The 27,911-nt window shown below is 39.4% G+C and overlaps 1 protein-coding gene across 2 annotated transcripts in view; it reads left to right on the top strand.

Moving 5' to 3' along the window:
* cacna1i.S (calcium channel, voltage-dependent, T type, alpha 1I subunit S homeolog) overlaps positions 1–27,911 on the top strand; it is a 359,329-nt gene that overhangs the window by 181,412 nt on the left and 150,006 nt on the right. For both annotated transcript variants that reach the window (XM_041561633.1, XM_018259873.2), the window contains exon 4: positions 2,161–2,294. In XM_041561633.1, coding sequence (XP_041417567.1) covers positions 2,161–2,294 — 134 coding nt within the window. The remainder of the gene's footprint in view (positions 1–2,160; positions 2,295–27,911) is intronic.

Below are 27,911 nucleotides of genomic sequence, written 5' to 3'. Positions count from 1 at the left end.
CTATGTTGGAGCTCAGAACTGCTCTTATTTAGCTCAACCCTGACTACATTACACTCCTAGAGCGTACTAGTACTGGGAGCTCACCTGCCACTTTCTATTCCTCATTCACGGGGTTGCCTTGTCCCCGACTTGGACACATGACTTTCTGGGCCTTGCTGCACCCAGGCTCCCCTGGGCACACCCAGTTGGATCAGCATCCAGCAGCCAAAGAATAAGAGGCCACTCCTTATACACACTATAGTGCAGTGTGGCAGGAAGTTGTCATATCACCTCTTGGCCAATAGCACTCAGCAAAGGGTTGGGCCTTAAAGCCATAGGGGCAGATTAACCCCCTATGGGCCCCTAAATATATATATAGACTATTTTGTGTAAAATAGCAATTAAGTTGTTGCTATGAACAACAGAAGCAATCCAGCAGGCCGAATGCTTAGGAAATGCTCTGCAGTCCATGGTGGCAGTTGAACAGCATACAAATCTGAATTCCCCACCAGAGAAATAGTGGAAGTTGTTGCATGGGCATCACTACAGTTCCAGTAAGTCGGACCATGAAAACTATACAGCCTGTTAGAATTACTAGGAAAGTTGAACGCATCCCATGTGCCTCCTTACATACAGGTAGAAAGAACTTCCCCCAATAATGTTCTAGCAATGGAAGATCACATAGAACTATGATTGTCTTTCTACAGACAATCTAAGTGGTGGTACTACTTAGATTTGGATTTGTTGGTGTATTTTTCTAGGTTTGATAGGACAAAGGTACTAGCATCACTGCCTGGACCTGGGGGAGGATTTATGGAAATATTATTGGCTAATGTTAAAACAGAATCAATTCCATTGTTAGTTCTTATAAGTAGGGATGGATGAATCTTTTCCATTTCGCCGAAAAATTTGCGAAACGCATTGAAATCAATGGTTGTCAAAACTATTTTTGATGCGCTGCAACAATTTGCACGCAACAATTCTGATGCTCAACAAATTCATTTTTTTGTCGCAGCTAATTTTTCCACCGTGAACTTTTTCGCAGCAATTTCAGAAAAACATTCCCGAGCGGTAAGTGCAGAAATTCGCCAAAAAACCATGCTTGCTGAATAAATTCACCCATCACTACTTATAAGCATGCTTTACAATTTTTTCAAGAATATATATCATATCTTAATAATCTTGTTATGAGTAAGGTAAGAGCTTAACCATTTGTTGGACCATGTAGTAGGGCTTGAGCTCAATGTCTAAAAAAACACAGATGTACGCCATAGATGCTTTTCTTATTTCAGCTATACTAGACAAACCAAGGTTAGGGGCTCAATGTGTCCTACAGAATCCCCGGCAGCCTTATAATTAGTGATGGGCGAATTTGCGCCGTTTCGCTTCGCCGAAAAATTCGCGAATTTCGCGCGAAATTCGCGAAACGGCGAAAAATTCACGAAACGGCGCCGGCGTCTCGTTTTTGACGCCGGCGCCCGTTTTTCCGACGCCGGCGCCCGTTTTCGACACCGGCGCCCGTTTTTGACGCCGGCGTCCGTTTTTCGAAAAAAAATTTTTTGACGCCGGCGAATTTTTTCGGCGAATTTTCGCGGGCGTTTCGCGAATTTATTCGCTGGACGCGAATCGCGCAAATTCGCCGCGAATTCGCGCCTGGCGAATAAATTCGCCCATCACTACTTATAATTACTGGGAGATTAATCTGCTGATCATCTTTCTGTTTAATGGGCAATTGTCTTTACTACATTGGAGTAGTAATTTTCAATCATTAAGGTCAGGGCTAAGTGATTGAGTGTTCAAATTTCAGTGATTTGTGCATTTCATTCATCCTAAAACTGTTTCTATATATATGCTAATACATGGCCATAAGGTAATGGCTTTACTACTAAAGGTTACTCAAGTCTTTTAAGAATGACCTTCTATCTTTACAAGAAAGGCCTGACAAGAGGTGACTTTGAGCCTGCAAACATTATAATGTCCCTGCACTTAGCTTCAGCTGAGCATTTCACACACTGACACCATTTAGGAATAAACAGTTAAAGCTGCGATGAAATGTTCTCAGGTTTCCGTGATTGATTTATAATTCATGGTAAAAACATACAAGTTGGGAAGAGTGTGATTAAATTGTGAATGTTTTGAGATTGCTTACAGTTTATATTTTCTCCCCGTGGGTCATATTAGGTCTTCGATGACTTTATATTCATCTTCTTTGCAATGGAGATGGTGGTGAAAATGTTGGCCTTGGGGATCTTTGGGAAGAAGTGTTACCTTGGAGATACGTGGAATAGACTGGACTTCTTTATAGTCATGGCTGGGTAAGTTGCTTCTTTTTTCAGATGTTGGCAGTTGCTTTTCTGGAGGAACAGTGGTCTGGTTATATGAAAACAGTGCTTTCTGTGTTAAATAATTACAATGTGTTCTATTTAGGATGACTAGTAGAGGTAGGAGAACACTAAGGAAGTAAGACTTGTTAAAGGCTGATAAAACAAGAATATTAGACAGAAGATGTGGCCAAAGAAAAGAGTATATCATGTAATATGTTCAGCCATAATATATCCAAACGTGCCCTAGGTTTAGTGTCATTTGTAAACTGCCCATAGAGCAACTGTTTTGCATTGTGCTCAAGATCTCCCAGGTTGTGTTCAAAAGTTAAATTCTGTATGTCAAAGACAGGGGCCAAATGACAAAAAAATAGGTCTCTGGCAACTGGAATTAATATTTAATAGCCACCCAGCTATTGTTGTAATTTCCAACCCTTGGGATGCTGGATTGTGCACCTCAAAACCAGTAGGATGACTGCAGTTTGGACAGCATTAAGGATTATGTTAAAAATATCTAACAATCTATGAAGGTTTGCATATATCCAGGTAATAAAATGCAGTATTTATTAGCTGTAAGTCAAAAAGCTACTTGACCATATCACCTTTCAACGAAGAAGCTTTTTCATTTAAGCTTAAAGGAAAATGTAAATATTTCAATGACTTTACTCACAACTAGATATTTTCTAACAATTAAACCACCATTAATTGTGTGTCTTCCCTATCTTAAAGGGGTTGTTCACCTCTGAATTATGTTTTAGTATGAGTGATGTATTTAGAGTGATGTTCTTAGACAATTTGCAATTGGTTTTCATTTTTATCATTTGTGGTTTTGAGTTATTTAGCTTTTTATTCACCAGTTTGTAATTTTAGTAATCCAGTTGCTAGGGCACAAATTACCCTAGCAGCCATTCATTTATATGAATACGAGACTGGATTATGAACAGAAGAGGGTCTAAATAGAAAGAGGAGTAATAAAAAGTAGCAATAACAATACATTTGTAGCCTTACAGAGAATTTGTTCTTAGATGGGATCAATGACCTCATTTGAGAGCTGGAAACAGTTAGACGAAGAAGGCAAATAATTCAAAAACTATAAAAAAGGAAAATGAAAGTCAGTTGAAAAGTTGCTTAGAAATGCCCATTATATAACATACTAAAAGTTAACTTAAAGGTGAACCACCTCTTTAAACCAGTCCTAGTCACAATGAAGAATACTCTGGGACCTTTTGGCATTGATGGTCAAACCTGTACATATGGAATATTGGACATCAAGCTGTGCAAAACCTAGAGCTTCTGGGATGTAAGCAAACCAATTACATTTGAAATGCTGCAAACCACTTAGTGCAAAATGTCTGAGCCCTAAAATAAAACATTATTTTACAGTAATACTGTCAACAGACAAAATAATTCTTCGGAAATCTGAAAAAAAATGCTTTTATTGATCATCACTGCGGCAGGTAGAGAAAACATCATTTGCAGTATCCTCTGCTCAACTAGGGAGAAGAGAATTGGGCTGAATAATTAGAGCAATTTCTCAAAATATGTAGCTGCTTGTAGCTTCTTGAAAATGTATAGAAACGCAATTCCCTGTTGCATTAGTTCATTTGTTTGCTAAACGAGTAAAAACGTGGCCTGAAAATATTGCAGAGAGCCTCCCGTGTGCGTATTTGCGTAATGAAATCAAAGGTAGGCTTTTCATTGTTTATTGGAAAGGAATGTAACTTTGTTTCAGTCCTGTCTAGGAAAGTAATGACAGAACATCAGTAATCAAGACAGAATATAGAATGAGGTTGTGTGGGTTTGTTGCGATCGCTGTGAGATTTTTTTCTATGGAATCCACATAAAACATTACGCATTCAGTAAAAACATTCTCTGCTCTCCATTTCCTGCCATATCTTTCTCTCTGCTCCAGCACTCCCTATCTCTCCCCGCACATATAATATATGTCTTTTTATATAAAGGCTGCATTTCATTACAGGGAAAAGAAAGCACACAGTGGAACACTGACAGATTCAAAGGGGAATTTTAGAAGAGGAATAAAAAATAATGCAATGTATCTGAGGAAAGCAAAATGGATCTACTAACATTCACCGTTACATATATGTGCAAAGCATACATACTCTCAGAAGTACTATTTTATACAGTGTCGGACTGGCCCACCGGGAAACCAGGAAAACTCACGGTGGGCCCAGGTGTCAGGGGGCCCTTGAGCTGCTAAAGATTTGGCCTATTTAATGGCTATTTCTATGAGAACAAAGATGTTAAATATATGGAATCATAGATTATAGTATGTAAAGAATAAAGACTAGGAGAATAGAGGTTGAGTGAGGAGAAGAATAATAATAGTACTGAGAGTGGGCCCCATGTCTAAGGTTCTTTCGTGGGCCCCTGGTCTAAGGTTTTTGGTGGGCCCCTGGTGTCCCAGTCCGACACTGATTTTATAGCATGTATATCTATAAATATCATATTAATGCCTTGCCTGATGCACAGTATATTATGGTATTTTGGGGTGACATCTGGCAGACAACAAAATCACTTAAAGAGGATCGATTATTTACTACTGACTGTATTTTCATAAATGTATGCCTCTAATTAAAGGTTGTTTAATTAAAATAAGTTCTCAGTTTAGGATATATGCATGATTCAGCATGTCATATATATGAACCTCAAATCTAGGCAGGCTGCTTTGACTAATAGCAGTGTTCAAACAACTGATTTGACACAGTAAGTGCAATAATGACCCTTTTCCACCTGCAGGCTTACTAGCATTTACATGGTTAGGCTACTTGTGCACAAAGGAAGATGCACTTTGACACAGCCAAGCTATACAATGAACCTTTCTAGATTTGGAACATGCATGAGCTTAATGTACACAAGGTTGTGTTCCCCCAGAAAATCATTTATGTTGTGAAGTACTTATTATGAAAGCAGACATATGAAACAACTTTGACAAAAACAAATGCACATAAGGGGGAATGTAATTAAAATCGCAAGCGATGTTTAAAATGCAAATGGCTAGCGCTGTTCACAATGTGAAATGATTTGCTGGTGAACATTACATCACTAAGCAGTGGCTAGCATTCACACCTGCTCTCGAGTTTTGTTAAATGTATTGTCGCAAAATTCGCTTTGCGATTGCGAAATTTTATTAAATACACTGCGTATGTTCTCAAAAGCCATTTGGTCGCAAACTTTGCGAGGAAGCCGGTGAGGTCTGTAATTGGTCAAGAAGGACGCAAACATGGTCACTAACATTCGCAATGGTCTTTGTGAGAATGTTTTTTTGCTAACGAAACATATTACATTCCCCCAATAAAAGCTTATCACTAATGCCACATGGGAGCTGTGTAAAACCGCCAGAGAAGAAAACATTCAGTCTTGTGTTGTGTAAGCGTTGACACAATTGCATCTGCCTGTCAGTACTTGGCCTGAAAATCAGTGATGGGTGAATTTCTCTCCTTCGGCTTCACCGCAAAAATTGTGAATTTCTCGCAAAATTCGAGAAATGGCAAAAAATGTGCGGAAAAAATAGGGAAAATCTAAATTGACGCCCACGTCCAATTTTGGACGCGTGTCCGATTTTGATGCTGGCGTTAAAGTCAATGGGCGTTCGAATAGGGTTGATGCACAGCAATTTTGACGCAAGCGACTTTTCAGATGCATGTACAAAATATTTTGACGCAGGCGAATTTTCATGGGAGATTCACAAATTCATTTGCTGGCGGCGAAATGCAGAAATTTTAATTTATTCGCCCATCACTACTGAAAATACACAGTTGCAAGTTTTCAGGTTCCATATGAGCACTGACAATTGGATGCAATATCTTATTTATATAGGGTGATGTGTGTAAGCAGGAATGTATTTACCGTATGTGTATTTATATAGTGTTTTACATACTTATATCAGGCATGGTATTCTTTAAAGTGTAGTCTTTCCAAGTAACATGCATGCGTGCAGCAAACCTTCTGGCAGCTGGTGAAGCAAGGGATTCACTTTATTACTGCTGAAGTAATAGAAAGGGACTGTATTGGAAAAGCAGTGTTATTTTATTAATATCGTACTTGAAGAATCGCATAGCTGAAGGGTTCTAGCTGCTTGGCTTGTGTCATGACTAATTTTTACATTCATTTTTTTTCACTTTTAGAAAATCTTAATTATTTCTTTAGGGGACTGTAGACTGGAAACATAAGTGGTCATTTATTTTCAATGTCGAATTGCCACAGATCTTTGTGTTCTGCTTCAGAGTGCAGAGACCTGCGGTTACCCCCCACAAATAGATTGCTGATTATATTCAGCAGCGATGGCGGAGAAGGGAACAGGGCATGTCGATTTCCTCCTTCCCGTCCTCTACTTCTGGTGCCCCTTAATTCTGCCAGGGGAAAAGTAAATCAGCCCTTTAGTCTCACCAGATTCTATTCTTTCTTTTGTACTAGACTTTAGAGGGATAATTAAGTCAGGTAGTACAAATAGAAGTTTGAATGAAGCCCCAAGTGAATCCTAGGACCCCAGCACTCCAACAGTGCTAGGACCCCAACAGTCCAGGCTTTTCTTTATGTCATAATTAATTGAATATGCATTAGCATGTGACAAAGTTTGCAAACTTTACCATGTGGTTAAATTGTTCATATACACCAATAGTTTGCAATAGTCATGGATATGGAAAAAAAACTGGATAACACTGTTAGAGAATTTTTCAGAGACAGAATGTTAGCAAATTAAAATGTGTTTCTAGATGAAAAAATCGATATATGGTATTGAAATGATAATAGTTTTACCTTCTAGGGGTGAATAAAATAAAGGTACAGTTATGGGATATCTGTTATTGAGAAACCCGTTAACCAGAAAGTTCCAAATTATGGGAAGGCCATTCTCCATAGACTCCATTTAATCATATGTAACACAAAAGTAGGAGAAAGAAAAAAGTCTGATAAATATGATTGCACCCTCACACTTTGTCAATCGAAAGTTCCCATCATATGAACACAATAAAACGTAACCTTTAATAAACAAAATTAAAATAATAGATAATATGTCCGAAAACAGCTGAAGTTAAAATTATCATTAGGCAAAGTAAAGCTAAACAGACTCAAGGTTATAAGCTTCTAGATGGATTTCAGAGGAATAAATCAAAAAATGTTGACTTGTCTCAAGTTCATTGGCACAATACTTGCTTGAGCAAGCTAATATTTGCTTTAGCGTTACATTCTTTCCTGGCTGTCTTGCTGATTTCCAAACTGTTTGAAGACAGTTTTTGAATTTGTTTTAAGATGCAGCATCTATAGAACTGTGGCTTAAAATGATTCTGGACAATGTAGATATGTTCAGGGCTGGATCAAGATGTAGGCAATTGAGGCCTGTTCCTGGGCGTGGTTACCCAACAGTGGAGGGGGAAGTGGCATGCTGGGTGAATGGGTGGGTGTTGGAGGTGGTGTGCGGACTGGAGGAGGTGGGCTTGTCAGGTGGCATGTGGACCAAGTGGGGAGGTGGTGTACACTAGGACAGAATGGCAGCACCAGGGAAGATGGGAGTACTGCATTGGACATAAATTCTAATTGGTTTTGGCCACTGTTACTCCCAAACATAATTCCATGTTCCTATCTGTACTATTTCTATTTGTGCTTCTGTGTTTCTATTTGTGCTTCTTCACAATGCTTTAACTCAACTGCCTCTTTTCTTGTCAGATTCAAACACAATTCTGCCCTTTATGTGATTATTTCCCCTACTAGAGAGACCCCTGTCGACTGAGGTGCAGCCCATCACAGCTATGAAGATTATACCCTTACCCATTAGTAAAATATTCACCCCATACCTTCTATACCTACTTCAGCCATGCTTCAAGCTAAGCTTTCACTGCCTTCTTAATATTGTAAGTGGAACAGGCCAATATCAGATTCATTGATTTCTGAAGATCTTTGCCTTAGCTTAGAACTAAGGTTCCTCATTAACCAACTACCTACTGTAGGTCTATTCTTATGTGTGATGGAACCACAACAAACTGAAGAGGTACAGAAAAGGTGCAGAACTAAATGCAAACGTTTTTATGAGAAATGCCCCTGAAACAAGCCCCCAAAGTGTAATGAAACTTGTATTTATAGAATATTTTGTGGCATATGATACATTTTAATCCACCAACATGTTTAATTATAATTATAATTCTGGATTCCAGTCTGTACTAGTGTCTTCTCAAAGCACAACTAAACCTCAGCTGCTTGCTGATTTATATGTGAAAGCTGCCGATAACATTCCCAGATACACATTCAAAGGCTTCAGGATTTAAAAGAGCTAAAGAAATCTGACACCAAGTTTTGATAACAGGCTAAAATGATTTTAAACTTCCTAAGTTCCAAAAAAAGCAAAATTTACACTCAGATTCAACTCTAATGACTCTTGATGGCTCGGCACGTTATATAGGAATGCTGATCATTAAAATTAACAAAATGTACGTGACTTGAATTCTATTTGGAGCAAATTTTAAGTGTGCATTTGCTTTATCTGTTGTTAGAGATAAATGCATGAAATGAAAGTTTTGAAACGTGAAAAAAAGATGTTCTGCATGTAAGAAGTGCAGAATTGTTTCACAACTGCAGATTCGTAATTCCTTCCAGATTTCCAATTATAAAAAAAGCCCCATGAAGTAGCTGCTACTGCACCGACACAGCTCTTATGGAAGAAAATAGTCAACCAAGCCAGTTTCTAATTGCAAAAGTTTTGGAATATGATTTAGTGCATTTTTTTTATAATCTGACAAATATCCTCTGCTGAGTTAACAGTACAGCATGATAGGCCCAGTATGTCTGTGCTTTCTCAGGCCAACATTGCTATTCACAGTAATGAAGCCAAAGCAGCAGGGGTTAGAACCAATAGGAAACACACAAAAGATGTCAAAGAGAAGAAGTAAAAGCAATTCAGTGAATGCACTAGATATAGAGAGATTGGAGTGAAGGGTCAGAGTCATTATTGCTTCAAGTGACAAGTCTCTAGACAAGTCAAGTCAGACAAGTGGCAGTGGCGGAACTACCGGGGGAGCAGGGGGGCAATTGGGCCAGGGCCCACAACCCCCCTGCATACGGAGTGGGACAGGGGGGCCCAGCTGCACGTTACGCACCAGTCCCCGCCCCCTCTAGTTAAGTTACTGGTCAGTGGTATTGAGACATATAGATGCTAATCCTTGGGAGGAGCAATAGAAAAGGTTAAAGTAATGATGCAACAAGGTTGGTCTGCAGCTATAGGATAGTGCACCTCAACATTCTGTGGCTACTAAAGCATATAAAGTTCTGTCTTGCATAAAAAGGGCATTAAATCAAGGGATGAAAACATAATTATGCCTCTTTATAGGTCCCTGGTAAGGCCTCATCTGGAGTATGCAGTGCAGTTTTGGACTCCAGTCCTTAAGAGGGATATAAATGAGCTGGAGAGAGCAGTACCGCCATCAGAAATCACAGGGCCCCATACGACAATATTTCCTGGCCCCCCTAGGCAGCGCCCACCGCAAGCCCCACCTACAGGTCAGCCCTGCCCACCCCACAGGTCCGCCCCCCACCACACAGTAAATAAACAAAAAAAATATTGGTGGCTAGGGTTCCCATATGTTAATAAAAAATAAAAAGATACTGGTGGCTCAGGGCCCCCCATTAAAAAAACATTTGTGGCCAGGGCCCCCCCATTAAAAATTATTGGTGGCTAGGACCCCACATGAGAAAAAAAAATTGGTGATCAGCCCCCCCCCCCACATTATAAGAAAATTGGTGGCCAGGGCCCCTTAAACGTCCATGCCTTCCTGAAGTCACCAGCTCTCAGAAAGATGGGGGGCCCGGCTAATCAAGTAAGTGTGGCATGGCCGGGGCCCCCCTTACCCTCGGGGGGCCCCTACAACTCTCCCCCCTGTCCCCCCCTGATGGCTGCCCTGGGAGAGAGTCCAGAGACGTGCAACTAAATTGGTTGGGGGGATGGAGGACTTACATTATGAGGGTAGACTGTCAAGGTTGGGGTTGTTTTCTCTGGAAAAAAGGCGCTTGCGAGGGGACATGATTACACTTTACAAGTACATTAGAGGACATTACAGACAAATAGCAGGGGACCTTTTTACCCATAAAGTGGATCACAGTACCAGAGGCCACCCCTTTAGACTAGAAGAAAAGAACTTTCATTTGAAGCAACGTAGGGGGTTCTTCACAGTCAGGACAGTGAGGTTGTGGAATGCACTGCTGGGTGATGTTGTGATGGCTGATTCAGTTAATGCCTTTAAGAATGGCTTGGATGATTTTTTGGACAGATATAATATCAAAGGCTATTGTGATACTAAACTCTATAGTTAGTATAGATATGGGTATATAGAATTTATGTGAAAGTAGAGAGGAGTGTGTGTATGGATGCGGGGTTTTCATTTGGAGAGGTTGAACTTGATGGACTTTGTCTTTTTACAACCCAATTTAACTAACTATGTAACACTCTTTATATGCTTTGATTAGGAAACCTTTTTGCAAGGCCTGCAAAGCCCATCCTCTGCCCCAGGTACCAATTCTCTAATATAGTAGGCAGTCATAAAAATAGCTTCTATGGAGAACTAAAGCGTAAAACAAAGTAAGGTAGAAATGCTAAACATATATGTTTTGGGATTCTTTACCAGCCCAAGACAACCACAGTGCTTTTGCAGAGAAGATATATATTGTGAGATGCGCCGGGAGATCTTCCCGGTCTCTTACCTCCCGGTGTGTCTCTTCACGTCTTGTGCTCAGGCGCGCACTTCCTGGTTTGCTCACCAGGGCTAGTCAGCAATGGACGCCCAGCGTTGTGACGCCCACGTTTTGACGTTGGTGTCATGACATCATTTTTCCCCTTAAAGGGCAAGTCCTCCATTTTGAAAGTTGGTTCCAATTTTACTGTTCCGGCTGAAGCGTTTGTTTGTGATCTGAATTCCTGGTTTTTGACTCCCGCCTGACTTTTTGATTCCGATTATTGCCGCCTGCCTTGAATCTCCTGCCTGATTCTCGACTACATCTTTATCCTTGCCGGTACCTAGTTTACGGACTTGTTGTTGTCATGCACTCTTCCTTGTGTTTTCCACAACAGAAAGACCAGGGCCCCAAAAGTGCGTTGGTGAACACCGGAATCCGCAGGGATACCCTGTGCATTGTGAGTGTACTCGCTGCCAAGCAAGGTTCCCGATAATGAGATTGTTACATATATATTCTGACATGAACAGTAAATTCAAATGAAATGCTCTGGGAATAAGCCAGAGCTGGGCGAAAGAACTACATAGTATAGGACCTACTTTATTGAATTATCCAATTATATTAGGTGTTTTTTCAATTGCAGACCACCTCTCAGCAGAGCTCAGTGCCAGTAGTTTTCAGTTCATATGACAGTATAGGTCCGGTCCAACAATACAACAAAGCGATATTGGATCCTTCTAAAGAAGTCCAGTGCTTTTGTGGGTGAACCAACAGATTAGAGTGCAGGAGTAAAGCTAGGAAACAGACACATTTAATTTAGGATATATTATTTTTTAATTTTAAAATGGCCCTTTAAAGTCTCACTTTTATTGCAGCATGATCGCAGCCTGATGATGAATGTCAACAAAGACATTCCCTGATAAATGCTTCATGTGGCTTTCCCTAAACATTTCCTAGGGAGGCCGCAGCTACACCCATATTCAGTTTAGGCAGATTGTCTGATTTCAGTCTTACTGTCCAGCCATCTGTTCGTTTATGGCATTTTGATTCTTTTATGGTCAGTTTTGATGAATTCTGTGGTCTTGTTGGTCAGTGGGGCCTAAACAGATGAAGAACTGACAACAACTGCAGCTGTAAAACAATTTCCATTCTAGTGAATATCAGGTGGCAGATCCGGCTACTATCTATAATATAACACTGGAGAAAATGCCATGTCTGCCATCAGATAATCCCAAAACCTTTAATAATGCTTCTGTAGCCCCTAAACATCATTCCACCACCCAGCATTCATATTCTTTGCCACTTCTGTGCCTGTCATGAAAAATGTGAGGCTTTGAAGCTTATATTGGCTAAGTATTTCTAAAGCACAAAGCCTTGGCATGTGTCATATTCAGTTCCGTGGCTTTCAGTGACTCCCTGTGGCACTCAGTGACTTCTACCAGCTCAGCTCTTCTCTTTTGTTGCTTATTATCTATCCAAAGCACTATTGTAGAATGTCTTAGTGTAATTACTCTCTTATAATATTCATAGGATATTAATGAAATTACAGTCAAAGGGTAAGGCTATTCATTGACTGGTAGATTTCCTTTAGCCCTCAAAATTCTTTTCTTCATTTCTAAATGTTCCCTACCTTCTCCATAAAAAACATTACACTGATATTTGCTCAGTGAGATAAGATTGCTCTTTGAATAGAAGACATAACCATAAAGCTGCAATACATTTCACACCAGCTGTTATTAGCTGAAGACAAAACTATTCCCAAAGCATTATGCAGAAATTATTTTACCACTATATCATAATGAATATTCTAATATTTTTACACAGCGGAAATTATTGTGAGGCTACATTACATAAGCATCTGCACTTTTATTGCCACAAAATAATCTGCAATATCTATTTTAGCAGTTAGAAAATCAAATAACAATAAAAAACGTCTCCTAACAAGTAATTGTAGGTTTAAACAAGTCGGAGGTATGAAGTTGGTTTCATACAGGGACACGTTCATTGTCTTTTCTTCAGTCTTAAAAATATTTGCAAACTGAAGGACTTTACACTCTGATTGGCTTGTCGAGATAAAAGAAATGCCCATGGTTGTGTTTATGCCAGGAAAAAATAGGTTTTTTACAGAAATAGCTAAAATAAATAGCAGTACTATTAGGGGCATGCATGTGGTTAACAGTCTTTCCTCTGATTCTACACCAGTTTTGCGCTTATTGAGGCAAGTGGTTTTCAGGGCTTTAAAATTAAATAAATGGATTAAAGCTAGGCATATTTCCGGCTGATCGAATTTTGTTAATGGCACTCTATCTTGGTTGCAGTTTCACAGGCTCTAGAAGTTCAATGGCAATCTGGATCTTCATGGGACAGTGGTTGAGCAGAAAAAAAACTTGTCAGTCTTATGTGTGCAGTTGGTGTGATTGGATGTCTTTTAGTTACTATTTGCAGGCCCGGATTTGTGGAGAGGCCACCAAAGCATGCTGCCCAACCACACCCACATTCATTCAGAAACACTGGGTATGTGGACGAGATAAGATAGTTTAATTTCCCATGTGCCAATCCCCATTGCTCTGGTCCCGATGATGAAAATTTGAGCGAATAAATGGGATGGGATGGGGGCGACGAACGTCAGCGTGTCTTGGGGCATCCGCTATGTAAATCCGGCCCTGATTATTATTAGCAGGAAACTGGCCTTGATAATAAGGAGATTATGGTATGTTCTTGAGCAGGGTCAGACTCAGTATTCAGCTGGAGCCATTCATGCTGCACTTTTGAAAGAACCGGGCCCCCCTTGAGAGTGCCCGAGCCGTGAGGCCATTTTTCAAATCCCGAACAGCCAAAATGTGGCTGAAAAGCTGAATAGCCAAGTCACGAAAATAGCCGAAGCCGAATTCCCGAAGCGGCGAAAAGACCAGAAGCTTAACTTGACCTTTTCTTTGCCGTAATAGTGGTAGAAATTAGACTTGTAAACTTCTTAACATGGCAAGCTCCTGTGGACTATTCATGCCATGGATCATTACTTACGCAGCTGAACTTCCAAGCTGGTACAGTAACTTTAGTATATAAAGTATTTACAGCCGTATTCTATATGTTGATTTAGTTCTTCTTTAGTAGAGTCCCTTCTTCTGCATTCAGGTATTTTCCTCTTGTTATCATCTCAGATGCCTCCCTTCAAAACTATTCCATTATAAGCACTTTTCCTATTTATATCTACAACCTTGTGCTCCATTAAAGAATACCTTCCATGTACTAGTTTAATTGCAAAAGCAGCCTCTTCTGGAGATCTTCTGGCGATCTTTCTCATCTATGTTGCATCCATGTTGGAAAAGGAAATAGTTTTAAATAAAAAAAGATTTGCTTTACTCTATGGTAAAGGGCTTTCCTATATTTTGTAAAGTTGTGGATAATGGGCCGCTGGATCAAAGCTTCTATACCTATAATACAAGACTTTAGGGAAATATGGACGCACCAGTGTTTTTATACTGGGCACAGTACTGTAAGTACTTTACCCAGCTCTGGGATTACTTGGTTTAGGGTGCAGGGATTGGGAATATGTATCTGACATCTTTCCTTCAACAACCTATCCGTGTGAAACTAAATCACAGACAAAAGTTTTGCCCTTTGGTGAAACAAAAGGAGGTGAAATTGTCATTGTGGAAATGTTGTACCCTTGATAAATAGACCCAATAAGATTCCAAAATAACCTCCTTTTAAAACTCCTCAAAAATAATCTATTCAAATAAAAGTCAGCATGCCATCCCTGGCTGCGGCATCCACTGCGTAGGAATAAGTTGTATTTCCCAAAACATTACCCTTTACAGATGAAGCATATTGCTGCTTTTCTGCACTTGCATTACATCTCATAAATTTATATTAATTTCTGTAATGCCATAAAAAGCAATCCAAGCTCTGTGGCTTCGAAAGAGTTAAACAATCTGGTTCAACTGAGGAAGACAAGAGGGCTGCTGTGGAACAAACAACCTCATAAACCCTGCGTCTTCAGTGTGTCAGTTGGGAGATTGCTTAGCTTTTATTACCTGCAACCTTTCTTTTCTGATCATTCCATCTGTTTTTTTTGTTTTCGGCCCGACAATATTCATTTAGATAAATGCCACACAGAGTGAAAAGTGCAGGCACAATGAACGCATGCAGAGGAGCTCAGCCACAAGCTGTCACATGGAAAACCATTATGATATACAGAGGCGTTCCAGTATATTCATAGGCTTGCACCATTAACCTCCTTCATAGCTGGGCTGCATAGCAGGTTACTAAAGAGTGAGTATATTTAGAGACCATGAGCACATAGATGAAATGCAGAAATACTACTTAGATGCTTCTATTTATGGCTGTCTGTATACAATACAGAATATGGGGATCCATTTGGGTGGGATAATGTATGACTTTTCCGTATACAAGATAGAATCTGGGAACCCATTGGGTATCAGTGGGAGAATCCCAATCAATGGAAATATCACAGACATGTATGGCCAATTTAAATTACATTAAATTGCTAAATGGATCTGTTATGACTGATTATGAAGTTATCCTATTCCATCATAGATTATCAAGCCAAACCTGAAAATTTGGTCTACTGCTTCTTCCCCTGGAAATTGTGCAAGGCCTTTAGCCACTCTATGCAGTACAGTCATCTGCATGTTTCTATGTATCTAATTACTTGGCCCATGCCTGATAGATCGATGATTATCTGTCCTGATTTTTTGGTCTTGGCCTACCCAAAGCAAGTGAAGCTAACTGTGCCCAACCCCCTCATTTTATCCTGTTACCACTAATGGAACAATAGCAATGGTCTGTTTAGCCCAACTCTTCTAATAAATGGCAACAGTGCTTTTGGCATGGCAGATATTGTTTGTGAGTGTGTGGTACAACTGAGCAACTGAGTTTTAGAGGGCTGGTGTTGTTAAAGGGAAAATATACCCCTCCCTTTTTGACATGCGCTTATGCAGATGGTCTTAGGTAAAACGGGTGCTTAAACACTATCTGAACTTCTAGAAATAAATAACATTTATTTTATCACATTTTTAAATACTTAAATGATTCCACAGGTTAAAAGAGAACTATGATACCCACAAGAACAATTTCCCATCCCCTCCATAAACTCACAGTCTAAAGCAACACATTTTCCAAAAAACAGTGATGGTTTCTGGATAAATGGTGGGTGGCATTCTCTGAAAAACAGAGAGACTTCCCATAACCCATTGGTTAATAATGAAACAAAGTGATGGAGGGGTTACGTGACTGTACACAACTAGACCTGTAGCAAACATTGACAATTAGAACTGACTAAAGTAAACCTCTGAACAACAGGGAGATTGTTCCTTCGCTCTGCCGATGCTAGAATAAGTTTGCCGGTGCCTCAATCCTCCATAAAGGGTTACCGCAATCCCATATTAGTCCATAAAATAGTAGTTAGAGGAGAGCACTCATAGAAGCAGATACTGCTAAAACATTTTATTATTGACTACAAACTACTCTAACTAGTAGTACTAGTAGTACTCCTCTAACTACTATTTTATAAAGTAAACCTCTGATGGTAATGCACAAAATTTGATAAAGGTGTTCCTAAACAGAGGAACCCATTGAGGACTGATCCATATCAGAAAATCAGACCATGTGTAACCTCCTTAACTACAAGTGTAGTATGTTTCCAGCAGTTTATTTTTACTTGTAACACATAAACAAAATAAAGAGTTCAAAATATAATCCTTGCTACTTAATGGGCTTCGAACTAACACAGGTCAGTTGTCCTAACTAACCAATAGTAGGCCTACCACCTGACTCCTAAACAAATAACATGAAGGAAAACAAAGTCCTAACCTTACTGTGAATCCAAGCTTCAATTTCAACCCAGTGGTTGGAACAACTGAGGCCCAGCAGGAATGAACGTGGGACAGGGCATCAACTTTCCCAGGTATCCTGGTAGTGACCTTACCACAATGGTTCCCTCAAATATGCATTTGACCATGACAGTCTCCACTCATTACTGGTACTCCAGTTTGATACAGAATATTGGCCAGACTGTGTGGCACCTGTTGTCATTGTGAGCGTAATTTATAGCAAGCAGGAGTGAATAGAAGAATGGTATATGACAAGGACATCAGTTTCCTTATCATACATGAAAGTTAGGGATTTAGGAGACAAGCCATCCATTAAAGGGCAAAGCACAAGTGAGATTCTAAATTTGGTTTATATACTTTCACAATGTCTCCTCTAGAAAGTTACACTGCATATTTCCAGGCAGCAGGGCATAAAAAGGCCTAGTTCACAGCAACAGATGGATGGCATGGGGGAAAAATTGAAGAATGCACAAAACCATATTGTAACAAATGCCGCGTGATTGAATCAGGAATGTCCAACTTGTGGTCCTCTAGTCTTTATTGAACTAAAACTGCTGGACCATTACAGCTTGGACCTATTTTTTCATTTAGGGGCCCCAGCATTCCACCATACACTGGAGTCCCTTCTTCTTTAACTATGGACTTCTACCTTTTTCATTTACTACAAAAAATATTTTACACCTGTCATGCAGCACAGCTTCAAACCATATGTTTCTGTTTCCTGGGTACTGGATAACTGCATAAAGCAAATAAAAAGCCATCTGACGGCTGAATCTGGCAATGCAGAAAAAATGCTCTCTCAATTTCAGTCAAGGGGTTGTCTTTAAATTCTAGGCAGATGCCAATGATGAATGCCATTAGGGGAGCTCCTCAGATAAATAGTTGCATAGAGAATCATAATGTTTTGGCTTGTATTGAAAGTCCTATAGAAGACCACTCCACCATGGTAAGTGTCAAAGTTCCACCCTAGACATATAGCATTGATAGATATGGGACCTGTTATACGGAATGCCCGGGACCTGGGGTTTTCTAGATAAGGGATCTTCCATACCTTAATTCTTAAAAATTAAATAAGCCCAATTGGATTAATGATATTTTAGTTGGGATCAGTACAATGTACTGTTTTATTAATACAGAGAAAATGAAAATATTTCTTTAAAATTTTGAAATTATTTTATTAAAATGGAGTCTGTAGGAGATGGCCTTCCCATAATTTGGATCATTCTGGATAATTAATTTCCTGATAACCGATCCCATACCTGTAATGGAATTGTGACAGAAATAGTTTTCTCATTGGCTAATATATAATTTGTAAGGAATATACAGTAACTGTACTCAAAGATACTGATGCTCAGAATCAACATGATGCCAAGTGCACACGACACACACACATATTTATATATATATACCGGTAGAGAGAGAGAGAGAGAGAGAGAGAGAGAGAAAGAGAGAGAGAGAGAGAGAGAGTTACACAGGCACGTAAAAAAGAATTAGGTTTTCAACCTGTCCCCAGAGGCCCAATGAATGAACTCTTTTATGACATATGCAGAAGATCACAGGTAGATTGGTAAGTGGGTGAGCAATTCTATCAGATCTCTTTGTACTACTGCTTGATCCACCCCTGCTTCTGTTTGAATATTGAGGATAACTGCACCGCTGCCTCATCCTCGCTCACTAACACTAGCAAACCGTTTTTCCCAGTTACGTGGTTAAAGGAAGCTCCTTCCACCCCACGCATTTGAACATTCATTTTTTGTCACTAAAAATATTATGGTTACCATGGAAACATCTTCTTCGGCATCATCACCTATAACCGAGAGTAGAGAAAGAGGGGAAAGAACCTCACTATGAATTAATTAATGACTTTAATTTGTCGTCGGTATGACACAGCACTTGGAGGAGAGTATCTACAGGGGCTTAACCTCCAAGACCAGACACTTCCAGGATTTAACAAGAATGCTAGCACTTTAGGGATTTTTGCTCCTTAGTAATCAGTGCCTGCTCTTTTAAACCCATGTATTCAATCTCCCCTGTCCCCCATTAGTGATAATTAGAGTATTTCAAATGGTTTATTGGCTCTGAAAATGCTGATTCCTATTCCAGGCTTGCTCAGGAAAGAAGCCAGAGAGAAGGTTGTACCCTCTTGTACTTGACAATATGTGACAGCAGCTTTACATGTTGGCAGTACCAGCCTACTTGCAAACTAAATGACCCCCTATCTGGATCTTGTGGAAGATGAAAATGCATTTTATAAACTGACGCACGATCAGCAATACTGACAGTAGTTTTTTGTGTCAGTTCAAGAAATGCCAGATTAAAGGTCTTCTGCTGAACTACAGTTTCCATAAGAAACAGAAAATGGCAGAGCATTGTGGTAGGCAGGTCAGCAGTATTGTTATACACTGCATTAAGCTTCATGGATGTTACCATTGCCCGATGTGCATTGTGCCTGCTGTGCCTTTATTTCTTTTAAATCTGCTTCCAGGATTGGTATAGCCCCCCCCCCTCCCCTGGTTTCTGATCTTTAGGTATAGGCATAACTGCAGAAAATGATACTACTATGTACATAACATTAAGATCGTCACAAATAGCCAGGTTTTGGATGCTGATTTAGCACTTTCTGGTCAAAGAAACAGAACTTCAACCCAAAAGGATCACAACTGTCATTACAACCCCTTACCTGGGGACTTGAGCAAATGACACATCTAGTATTTTTACAACCACAGTACAGTACAGTCCTTAATTTTCTTGAGGTTCATTATAACCCCTCACCCCCTACTTTCCAGTGAGGTGCGACGACCTTCATCCCCAACAGCAGGGCACACTAATTAGTAAACAATTACATGCCCAGTGCTGCTCCAAAAATATAAAAGAAGCTGATAGTAGCCTCCCCTTCTCAGTAGATACAGTAATTGCTACACAAAGCCATTTTGAAGAGGTGCAAAAAGTATACTTTGGAGTATCCATATATTTTTTTTTATCCATTTACAGCCTAAATACATCAGATTCGACCATAAGCTATTTCCCCCATGGGGGATTTAGAACAACACAGGGACTACTATTTTCTATAAATATAAAGGTTTGAAAATGGGCAACTCATAAAGAAATAGCATATAAGACTTTCTGTAGCTTTGAGTGCCATGTTTAGTTGCCCAAACATGTAGCACCTAAAAACCATCACTCCAAGAGAGAAATCATCTTTAATGCAATACATCAGAGCTTGACAGTAGGGTAACCCCTTTTTCTAGAAAAAATGCCACCCTTCCATGAGGCCATAATTGCTTCCCAAGCTCTGGCACAAGTTATTGCAGGTAAATTCAGAGGCAGTTTCAGGATGTTTTAGACTACTTAAAAATGCGGCACTCAAAAGGGACCTGTCACCCAAAACAATTATTCCAAATCGTATTTTATCACATTTGTCAAGCAAAATAAACTTTAATTACACTATATAAATTATTTGAATCTGGGAATTCATAATTATAGCAAGGAGTCAGGAGCCATTTTGTGGACACTGTTATTAAGGCAAGCTTTGCATCATTTCAAAATCTTGTTTATGCACCATAATGGGGGATCTGATGTATATTTCCATGCACTGGCTACACAAATATATGGTAAAGAGAGAGGGGGAATGTGGGGAGTGCAAAGGCATCTAGTAAATGCTGAATGGAAAGTGAAAGTAATTGTCTGTCCTGCCTCTATGCCTAAGACATAGAGGAGGGGCAGACAATATTTGATTGACAGAAGAGATTTTTAAATGAGTTTACAACAGCTATGAATGCTTAAATAAAAAAAAGAATTTGGATTTCATTTTTAATTTGAAAAGGACTTTTATTATACAGCTGTTTATGTTTGGGTGATATGTCTGCTTTAAATTGCCCAAAAAATGCAGCACTAAGATCACTCAAAAATGCCGCATATGTCATTATCCTTAAACAATGACTAGAAGAAAACATTTTCTATGAATTGAAATGTGAGACAAAACATTTAAGGGAAAACTTTAAAATATATTATTGTTGGCAGGTTATGAGCTAACAGTATTTATAGTACAGGATTGCTTTTCCCCGTGCATGCCAATGTAAACTGGGGCACTGAAACTAGCACATCAGTGAAGGTAACAGAATGTTTCTTTATGTTGAAAGACAACTAGAGTACTTATCTCAACTGATAAGAAGCCATCTAGGAAAGAGGCTTTACTAGAACTGGTGAGGACTTATGCAGAATCAAATCCCCCTCTAGAATAACACATTTTAACTGATTTACAAGGATTGTAATAGAAAGTATGTCTTTGGTTGACAGTTACTTGATAAAAAAAAGTGATGGATATATTCCTAATTGGCTGATGTGACTGGCCTGCTTGTGGAAGTGTCTTCAGTTCAACTTTAAGGCAAGTAAAATAAATAGCCATAATGGTATTGGTTTATAAAGGCAGACACCATCATGGCTAAGGAAAGCGAGATAAATCATAAATGCCCCCAATATTTTTACTTAATTCTCACTTATTAGGCTTCATATTGTGTTTATAATTTAAAAAAAAATGAGTGATCCATATTTGCAATGTCAGGATTCTAAAGTCATTTTAGATTAATTTCTCTTTCAAAATGTATAGGTTATAGCACTTTTTTACTGCCTAGAATAGCCCTGGAAATACAGCAGAATGACTGCTACACTACTGCATCAGCCCAGTAGCAGAAAAACAGAGACGATTTTGGTTCTGAAACAAATTTTGAAGCCAAAATTTGCTCCTTGTGCCTGCATTAGGGTCAATGCAGGGCTCAGGAACAGGCACATGAGAAGACTGATGCAAGAGGAGGGGCTGATTTTTTTGGCCTGCGTTTATCCTGATGATGTTGGAAGCATCTGCCTCTGCTGCCATGAATGTCCCCTCCATGCCATTGGATGCCCACATGCTGCCTACTGCTATGTGTTTCCAAGAGTCAGACTTGGACATCCTGGGCCCCACTTCAAGGGAGTGCCCCTCAAGCGCCCCCACCCCATGTCACCCAATATGTTTTTACCTCTCTTTCTGCCTATGATCAGTGAGAGGGGATGGTCAAGGTGGGGAAAGAGGGTAGTGAGGGAGTAGGAGTGAGCTTGAGTCCGAGCACATGAGTGAGTATAGGTCCAGGCCTGGATGCAGATGGTGGGGCAGGCTAGAGTTGGAGGGACCCATGCAGACTGGGGCCTGCCAGGTTTTTTCCCACCAGCCTAGTCCCAGACACTGGTGTTGCCCCCATAGTATGCAGTCCTGCGATATACTACATAAGTGGGTGCATACAGTAATGCATTCCTTGGGCTTAGAGTTGTGCATTATGACATAGAGCATTGAACTTGTTTTTGCACTTTTTACCTTGTATACTTTGTAAACAAGCACTTATACTGTACATTACTATGTATAGAATATACAGTAGAAACTCTATAAATGGCATACATATGCAGGAAATTAAAATCAAAATTTGATTATACTATACTGTTTAATGACAATGTTTAAGCAGTGCAGCATTAAAGTTACATTATATGACAACTTTTCAAGACATCTCTGGAAGTCTGATACAAAATATGCATCTGGTTGGCATTTTAATTAACTTAATTACATGAAAAGATAAATGTGTGTCATAAAATAATAATTTTAATAATAATAATATGGAAATGCACCCACCGAAATACATTAGAATTGGTGGGGATGGCAAAAAAAACAACATAAAATGCAGGAATTGAGGTTTCACTGTAGTTTCAGTTCTGTAACCCTATTTTAACCCCTTCATGTATTATAAGATGTACATCATCATTTTCTTACCATCCACAGGTCCTGATTCCCCTTTGTTAAATGAAAGGGTACTAGGAATTTCTCTCCATAGCAGTGCCTCCACCTAGTGGAATCCGAGGATACACTTACGGGTGGACCCACTAGGAACAAATTATTAATCACTGTCACACTAATTGCAATAAACTAAGAATGAACTTTATATAACTGGCAGAGAAATTAAATGCAATTACACATGAATAATTAAATGCAATTACACATGAATAATTAAATGCAATTACACATCAATAATACCCCTGCCCTGGGGTCCCAATGTTAAATCAGACATTTTTAACAGTTACAACTTTTAAAGACAATCCAACTTATATGCAAAAAATGCCAGCTTTTTTTTCATTTTTAGAACTTTTTGGCATACACCAAATGTCACTGATATAAATTTCTGGTGAATTTTCACTCGTGATGGCCACTTCGCCCTTTAGTAAATATGCCCCCATGAATGAAATAAAGGTAAGATAACTCCTTGGTGACTTTTAATACCTAATAATTCACATGTAGGGAGCAAACAATATACCACTTATTATTTCACTGAATAAACAGTTCTTGTTAGCTTGTTGTTCATTTATTGTTACCAGACCCTAAAACTGACATGGAAGAGGTGAAAACTGAAGTAAGTAGGTTTGACGTGCACTGCTGAGCTAGGCCCTCCATGTGTCACAATGCATTCCTCATGCGTCGTTGATATAACAATGCTAATTATTACAAGCTTCCTGCTCGATTAAGACAAGTCATGTTTTGATTTCTAAGAATTACATCTTGCCGAGATCTGCAGATAATGCAACCTCCAATGCCATATTTTTTTTGTTGAGATGGTGCTTATCATCATGTATAGAATATATATATACTTAATATGTAAATGCACCCAGCATAGTTATTTTACTTTTTCTGAAGGTGGGTAGGCAACCCCTTGCTCAGACTGTGTCACTTTCTGGTCAGTGATAGAAGGGATCTGAAGAGAAATATATATACACTGAACTTCCATCATACTATTGTTCCTGTTTTTAGACATTTTTGGACTGAAGGGGCATGCTATTACAGTAATCCTTAGAGATCATCAGAACACTATTTTATTTCAGCTATAGTAACCCTTGACAGAATTTATAGCTTTAGAAAATATTAATAGACTTGAAGTTGGCTTTACTTTGATCCCTATCTCTTAGCACAACTGCAGCTCTCAAGAGAACTCATTTTACACAAAACTTTATTGTGGTGACTCTGTTTATGACTGTTCAGACATACTGGCACAACTGATTTTGCTTTATATATATCAAAGATTGATGATTGCTGTATTGTACTTGCATGAATCAAAGTGAAACATCAAGTCACTCTTACCTTAAGAATAACTGGTAAAAGGGGGGGGGGTTAGGAGTTTCCCATAGCTGCTGAACAGTAACTCTACTACTTTCTTATCTGAACCTTAGCTGGAAATGTAACATTTAAGTGCTGTAGCCTGTGACAGTATAATAAATGAAAGAAATGGGAGCCAGTTAGGGTTGCCACCTTTACGCAAGGGATGAGGCCGTGATGCAATGGGGGCAAGACTTCAGGGCAGGGCTATGACACAGTGGCCAGTCGACGTGTCACTTAATTTGGAAAACCGGGCTGGCAGTTTTGAGCTGGGCAGCACTTCAAAAAAATGGGCTGTCAGAGTCAAAACCAGACAGGTGGCAACCCTAGAGTCAGTGGTTTTTAAAGGCGAACTAAACCCTAAAAATGAATATGGTTGTAGGGGATCAGAAAAGTCTTTCCTCTGGTTTTCTGTCTGTAACATAATCCAGCCTGGTTAGAGGCTGGAGAGCCTTCTGATTGGCTGGGAGCCCCATTGCATCTCTGGGAGAGAAGGAGGACCCAAGGGAGTGCCTTGCTTTGGAGCCAAATGCACAGAGTTACAGAGGGAGCTCCTGCTGTAGCAGCCTGAGTCAGTTGGATGCCTGTTGAAATCCTTGTGTGTCCCTGATGTGAGGACAGGTCTTGCGCGTGCATCTGCCATGTGAGAGTGGCTACCAAATCCAAAGGAAAAGATACTTTGGGCAGGCACTACCTGGGGAAAGTAAGCTATTTGGAAGAGAATTGAACTGAACTGTGTTATTCTGCATTTATCCACCTAGACTGGAGCGTTGGATTTTGGAATTGACAGGCTGTGCCAGGGGTTTGCCCCAGGGCAGAGTTAATTGTGTGATTTGTATTTACAGTTATTACATTAAATTTTACATAAAGTTAAATTTGTTTACTGCAAACTGTGTGTTTTATTTTCCTAGTGGAATTCCCCTAAGGTGTGACCCTCAGGGCTCACTCGGTTGAGGCACTGCGCTGTAAATCCCACTTCCCAGTATCTTTTATATGCAAAGAAATTGCAGGGCCCTTGACTGCAAAGGGTTAGTTGCTGTTTAAGAGAGTGTGATCCAGTTCTACAAGAAGTGTGGTAAGAAAAGGGTTACCTGGTTAAAAATGCCATATTTTATATACAGAACTTATAGTACCAGCCTAAAGTTTTAGATTTTCAATAGCAGCAATGATCCAGAGCTTCAAACTTGTCACAATTTGTCACCATATTGGATGCTCAGTGGGCTCTGAGCAGCTGTTGAGAAGTTAAGCTTAGGGGTCATTGCAAATTTAAAATGAAGAAAATTAGTTTTGTCTGTAATGTAAGCTGATGCTACAAGGCTGATTATTAAATCCTGATGCTAGTTGCACTGGTTTCTAAACTGACATGTAGTAATTATCCTTATGTATTGTTGGTCCCTAAGCTCAGTAAGTGACAGCAGCACAGAGCATGCACAGTTAATCAGCAGAAAAGGAGATGGGGAGCTTCTGGGGCATCTTCGGGGGCCAGATCTTCCCTGCTAAAGTATTGTGGTTGCCTTGGGCTGGTACAGAAGCCCAAAAAAAAAAATTCTGGGTGGGTAAAATTGTTTAAATTAGTAAAATATAGACAATAGAGATAATATAATAGAAAAAGATACAACTCGCAGACTTGCACCCAGCATCCATCCCCATATCCATCCCTGCATCAGAAAATCCTACCCACAACCCCTAGAGTACCTGCTTTTTTAGTGGGAAACCCACTTCAATAAGGACTTGTTTTTGGACTCTTGTACTAAGGCCTACCTCCATCTCAGACTTGGCAAATCCACCTCCTAGAATAGGTTACTAACCAGGGACTTCCTGACCTGTAGGGGAAGTTAACCATTTAGGTCCACAACATAAGCAACACACTTTTACTCCTATAGTAGGAATATTGCTTTCAGTACTAGTTATATAGAAGATTTTGATCTACAGTCACTGACATACAGTACATAATGCAGCACAGACAGGTCCTCTTTGGTTTAAAGCTCCATGGCTCCTCCTCCCATGTCAGAAATAAGAAACTGTACTGTCTTCCAATTTTTTAAATATTGTATATAATATATTTTGTGATGTTGGTCTTCCAATAAAGTAACTTTGAGATGTAGGAAAAGAGAAGGTAGAAATGTCTCAGTTAGTGAACTATACTGGTTCGTGCCTTTATATCCATGGACATGCTTATTGAAATCAGGCTTTATATTTCAAACCACAGCAAAAAATTGAATGAAATACTTTATGATAGATGTCCCTCCAGAGAAAAAACCAATAAGTAAGGTTCTCAGGAGTGGTGTTTTAGTATTGTTGTGTTCAACGGCACCTTGCCGAGTCATAGAGAGATGTGGCGATATAATACATTCACATTAGCCCTGTCTCCTTCATTCAATACAGCCATAATTGGAAGTAAGGCTTTGAAGAAAGAGGAGATGTTTTGAGGAAACAAAATAAGAACACAGCAATATTACAGCAACTGAAAAGTAGGGGACCATGTTTGCCTTATCTACATGGTCTTTATCACAATACAGCAGATGAAAGAGCTAATTATTACACTTTCTGGGTATGATAAATCTTGCAGATAGGCCAATATTTTTGTCTCCTTTGGGATCCAGTTTCCACTCAGTTTTAACTGACACCCACAAATCCAGTGCAGTTCTCTAAGAGTTTGTTATGTTTCCCAGCCTGCGGAAGGCTTTCATATATGTCTTTGTATAGACTAAGTTCCGGATTCTAGAGCCTGTCACTGCCCAATTAAGAGCCTCTTCAATTGAATACATAAAATAAATTCCTGCATGGAACCAATTTATGAGACACAGACCCGAACCCACAACCTACTACCTGACTCCGGCCCACAACTGCCTTATTAACAACACGATCAGCAACCTGCCGACCACCATTAAACCGGAAGTGCTGTTGCTGCAAAGCAAAAATGAAGGGGGCAGAGACAGAAAAAAAGTTTTGTAAAACTTTAAAAGGAGTAAAATATAGAAAATACATTATAACATAAGATAGGAAATATAGATAAGACCTGCAGACCTGCATCTATACCCGCACCTGAAAATCCTACCCTCATCCCACGGGATACTTGTTTTTTTGCAGGTACTCGATATGCTGCAGCACTCAAATATAAAATATATAAATATTGATGAGAGTCATATTGCTGTTCCACCAGAATGTGGTATAATTACAATCTTATCATCTTATTTTTAAGTCACTAGTGGAATTTGTCTCCAAAAATGACTGTTACTTTTTTATATTGCCTCCATAGAGGAGCAATATAAAAAAGAGCAATAGTAGTGATATCAAGAACAAGTGGAATGCAATAGTTTGGTACTTTAAAATGTGTGTGTTAATGTTCTTAGTCATAGTTTGTAAACATTTGGACAAAAGTAGCCCACTTAAATCATACCAAATTTGACAGTGAGCCCTACAAAGCAGTTTGAGAAATTCTTATGTAATAAAGGGATGTCTCAGACCTGGTCACTGTCCATACAAATGTGTTCCACAATGCAATAATATATATATATGTTTGCCAAGAACATTTCTGAACAAGGAATCCACTTTAAGACATAAAGTAAATTCTCTCTGTTCTTTCCTCCAATGGGGCCCATATAATAGTAATCACATCAGTTTGAGTTGATATAGCTGAGGGTTGACATATAAAATATGAACAGAACAGGTTCACTTAAGGGTTGGGGGAAATCAGAGTAAAGAAAAAAAGGGGGTACATTATTAAGTATTAATGGTGAGAAGGAAACTTTTGAAAGCTCTCACAGAGCTGAGAAAAGAAAGAATTCATGTCATAGGGATCGTGGTACAGGTTTGTGTGTGTAATGGGGTTGGGGTACAAAAGATATAAAACATGGCTAGATAAGAGGAAAATGGTAAGTGGAGAATATATATAAACAGGAAATGCCAGAAATACTACAA

The sequence above is a fragment of the Xenopus laevis genome, chromosome 4S, assembly GCF_017654675.1.
Source record: "Xenopus laevis strain J_2021 chromosome 4S, Xenopus_laevis_v10.1, whole genome shotgun sequence".
Taxonomy (NCBI): Eukaryota; Metazoa; Chordata; class Amphibia; order Anura; family Pipidae; genus Xenopus; species Xenopus laevis.
This window is presented reverse-complemented; position numbering and strand designations above follow the sequence as displayed.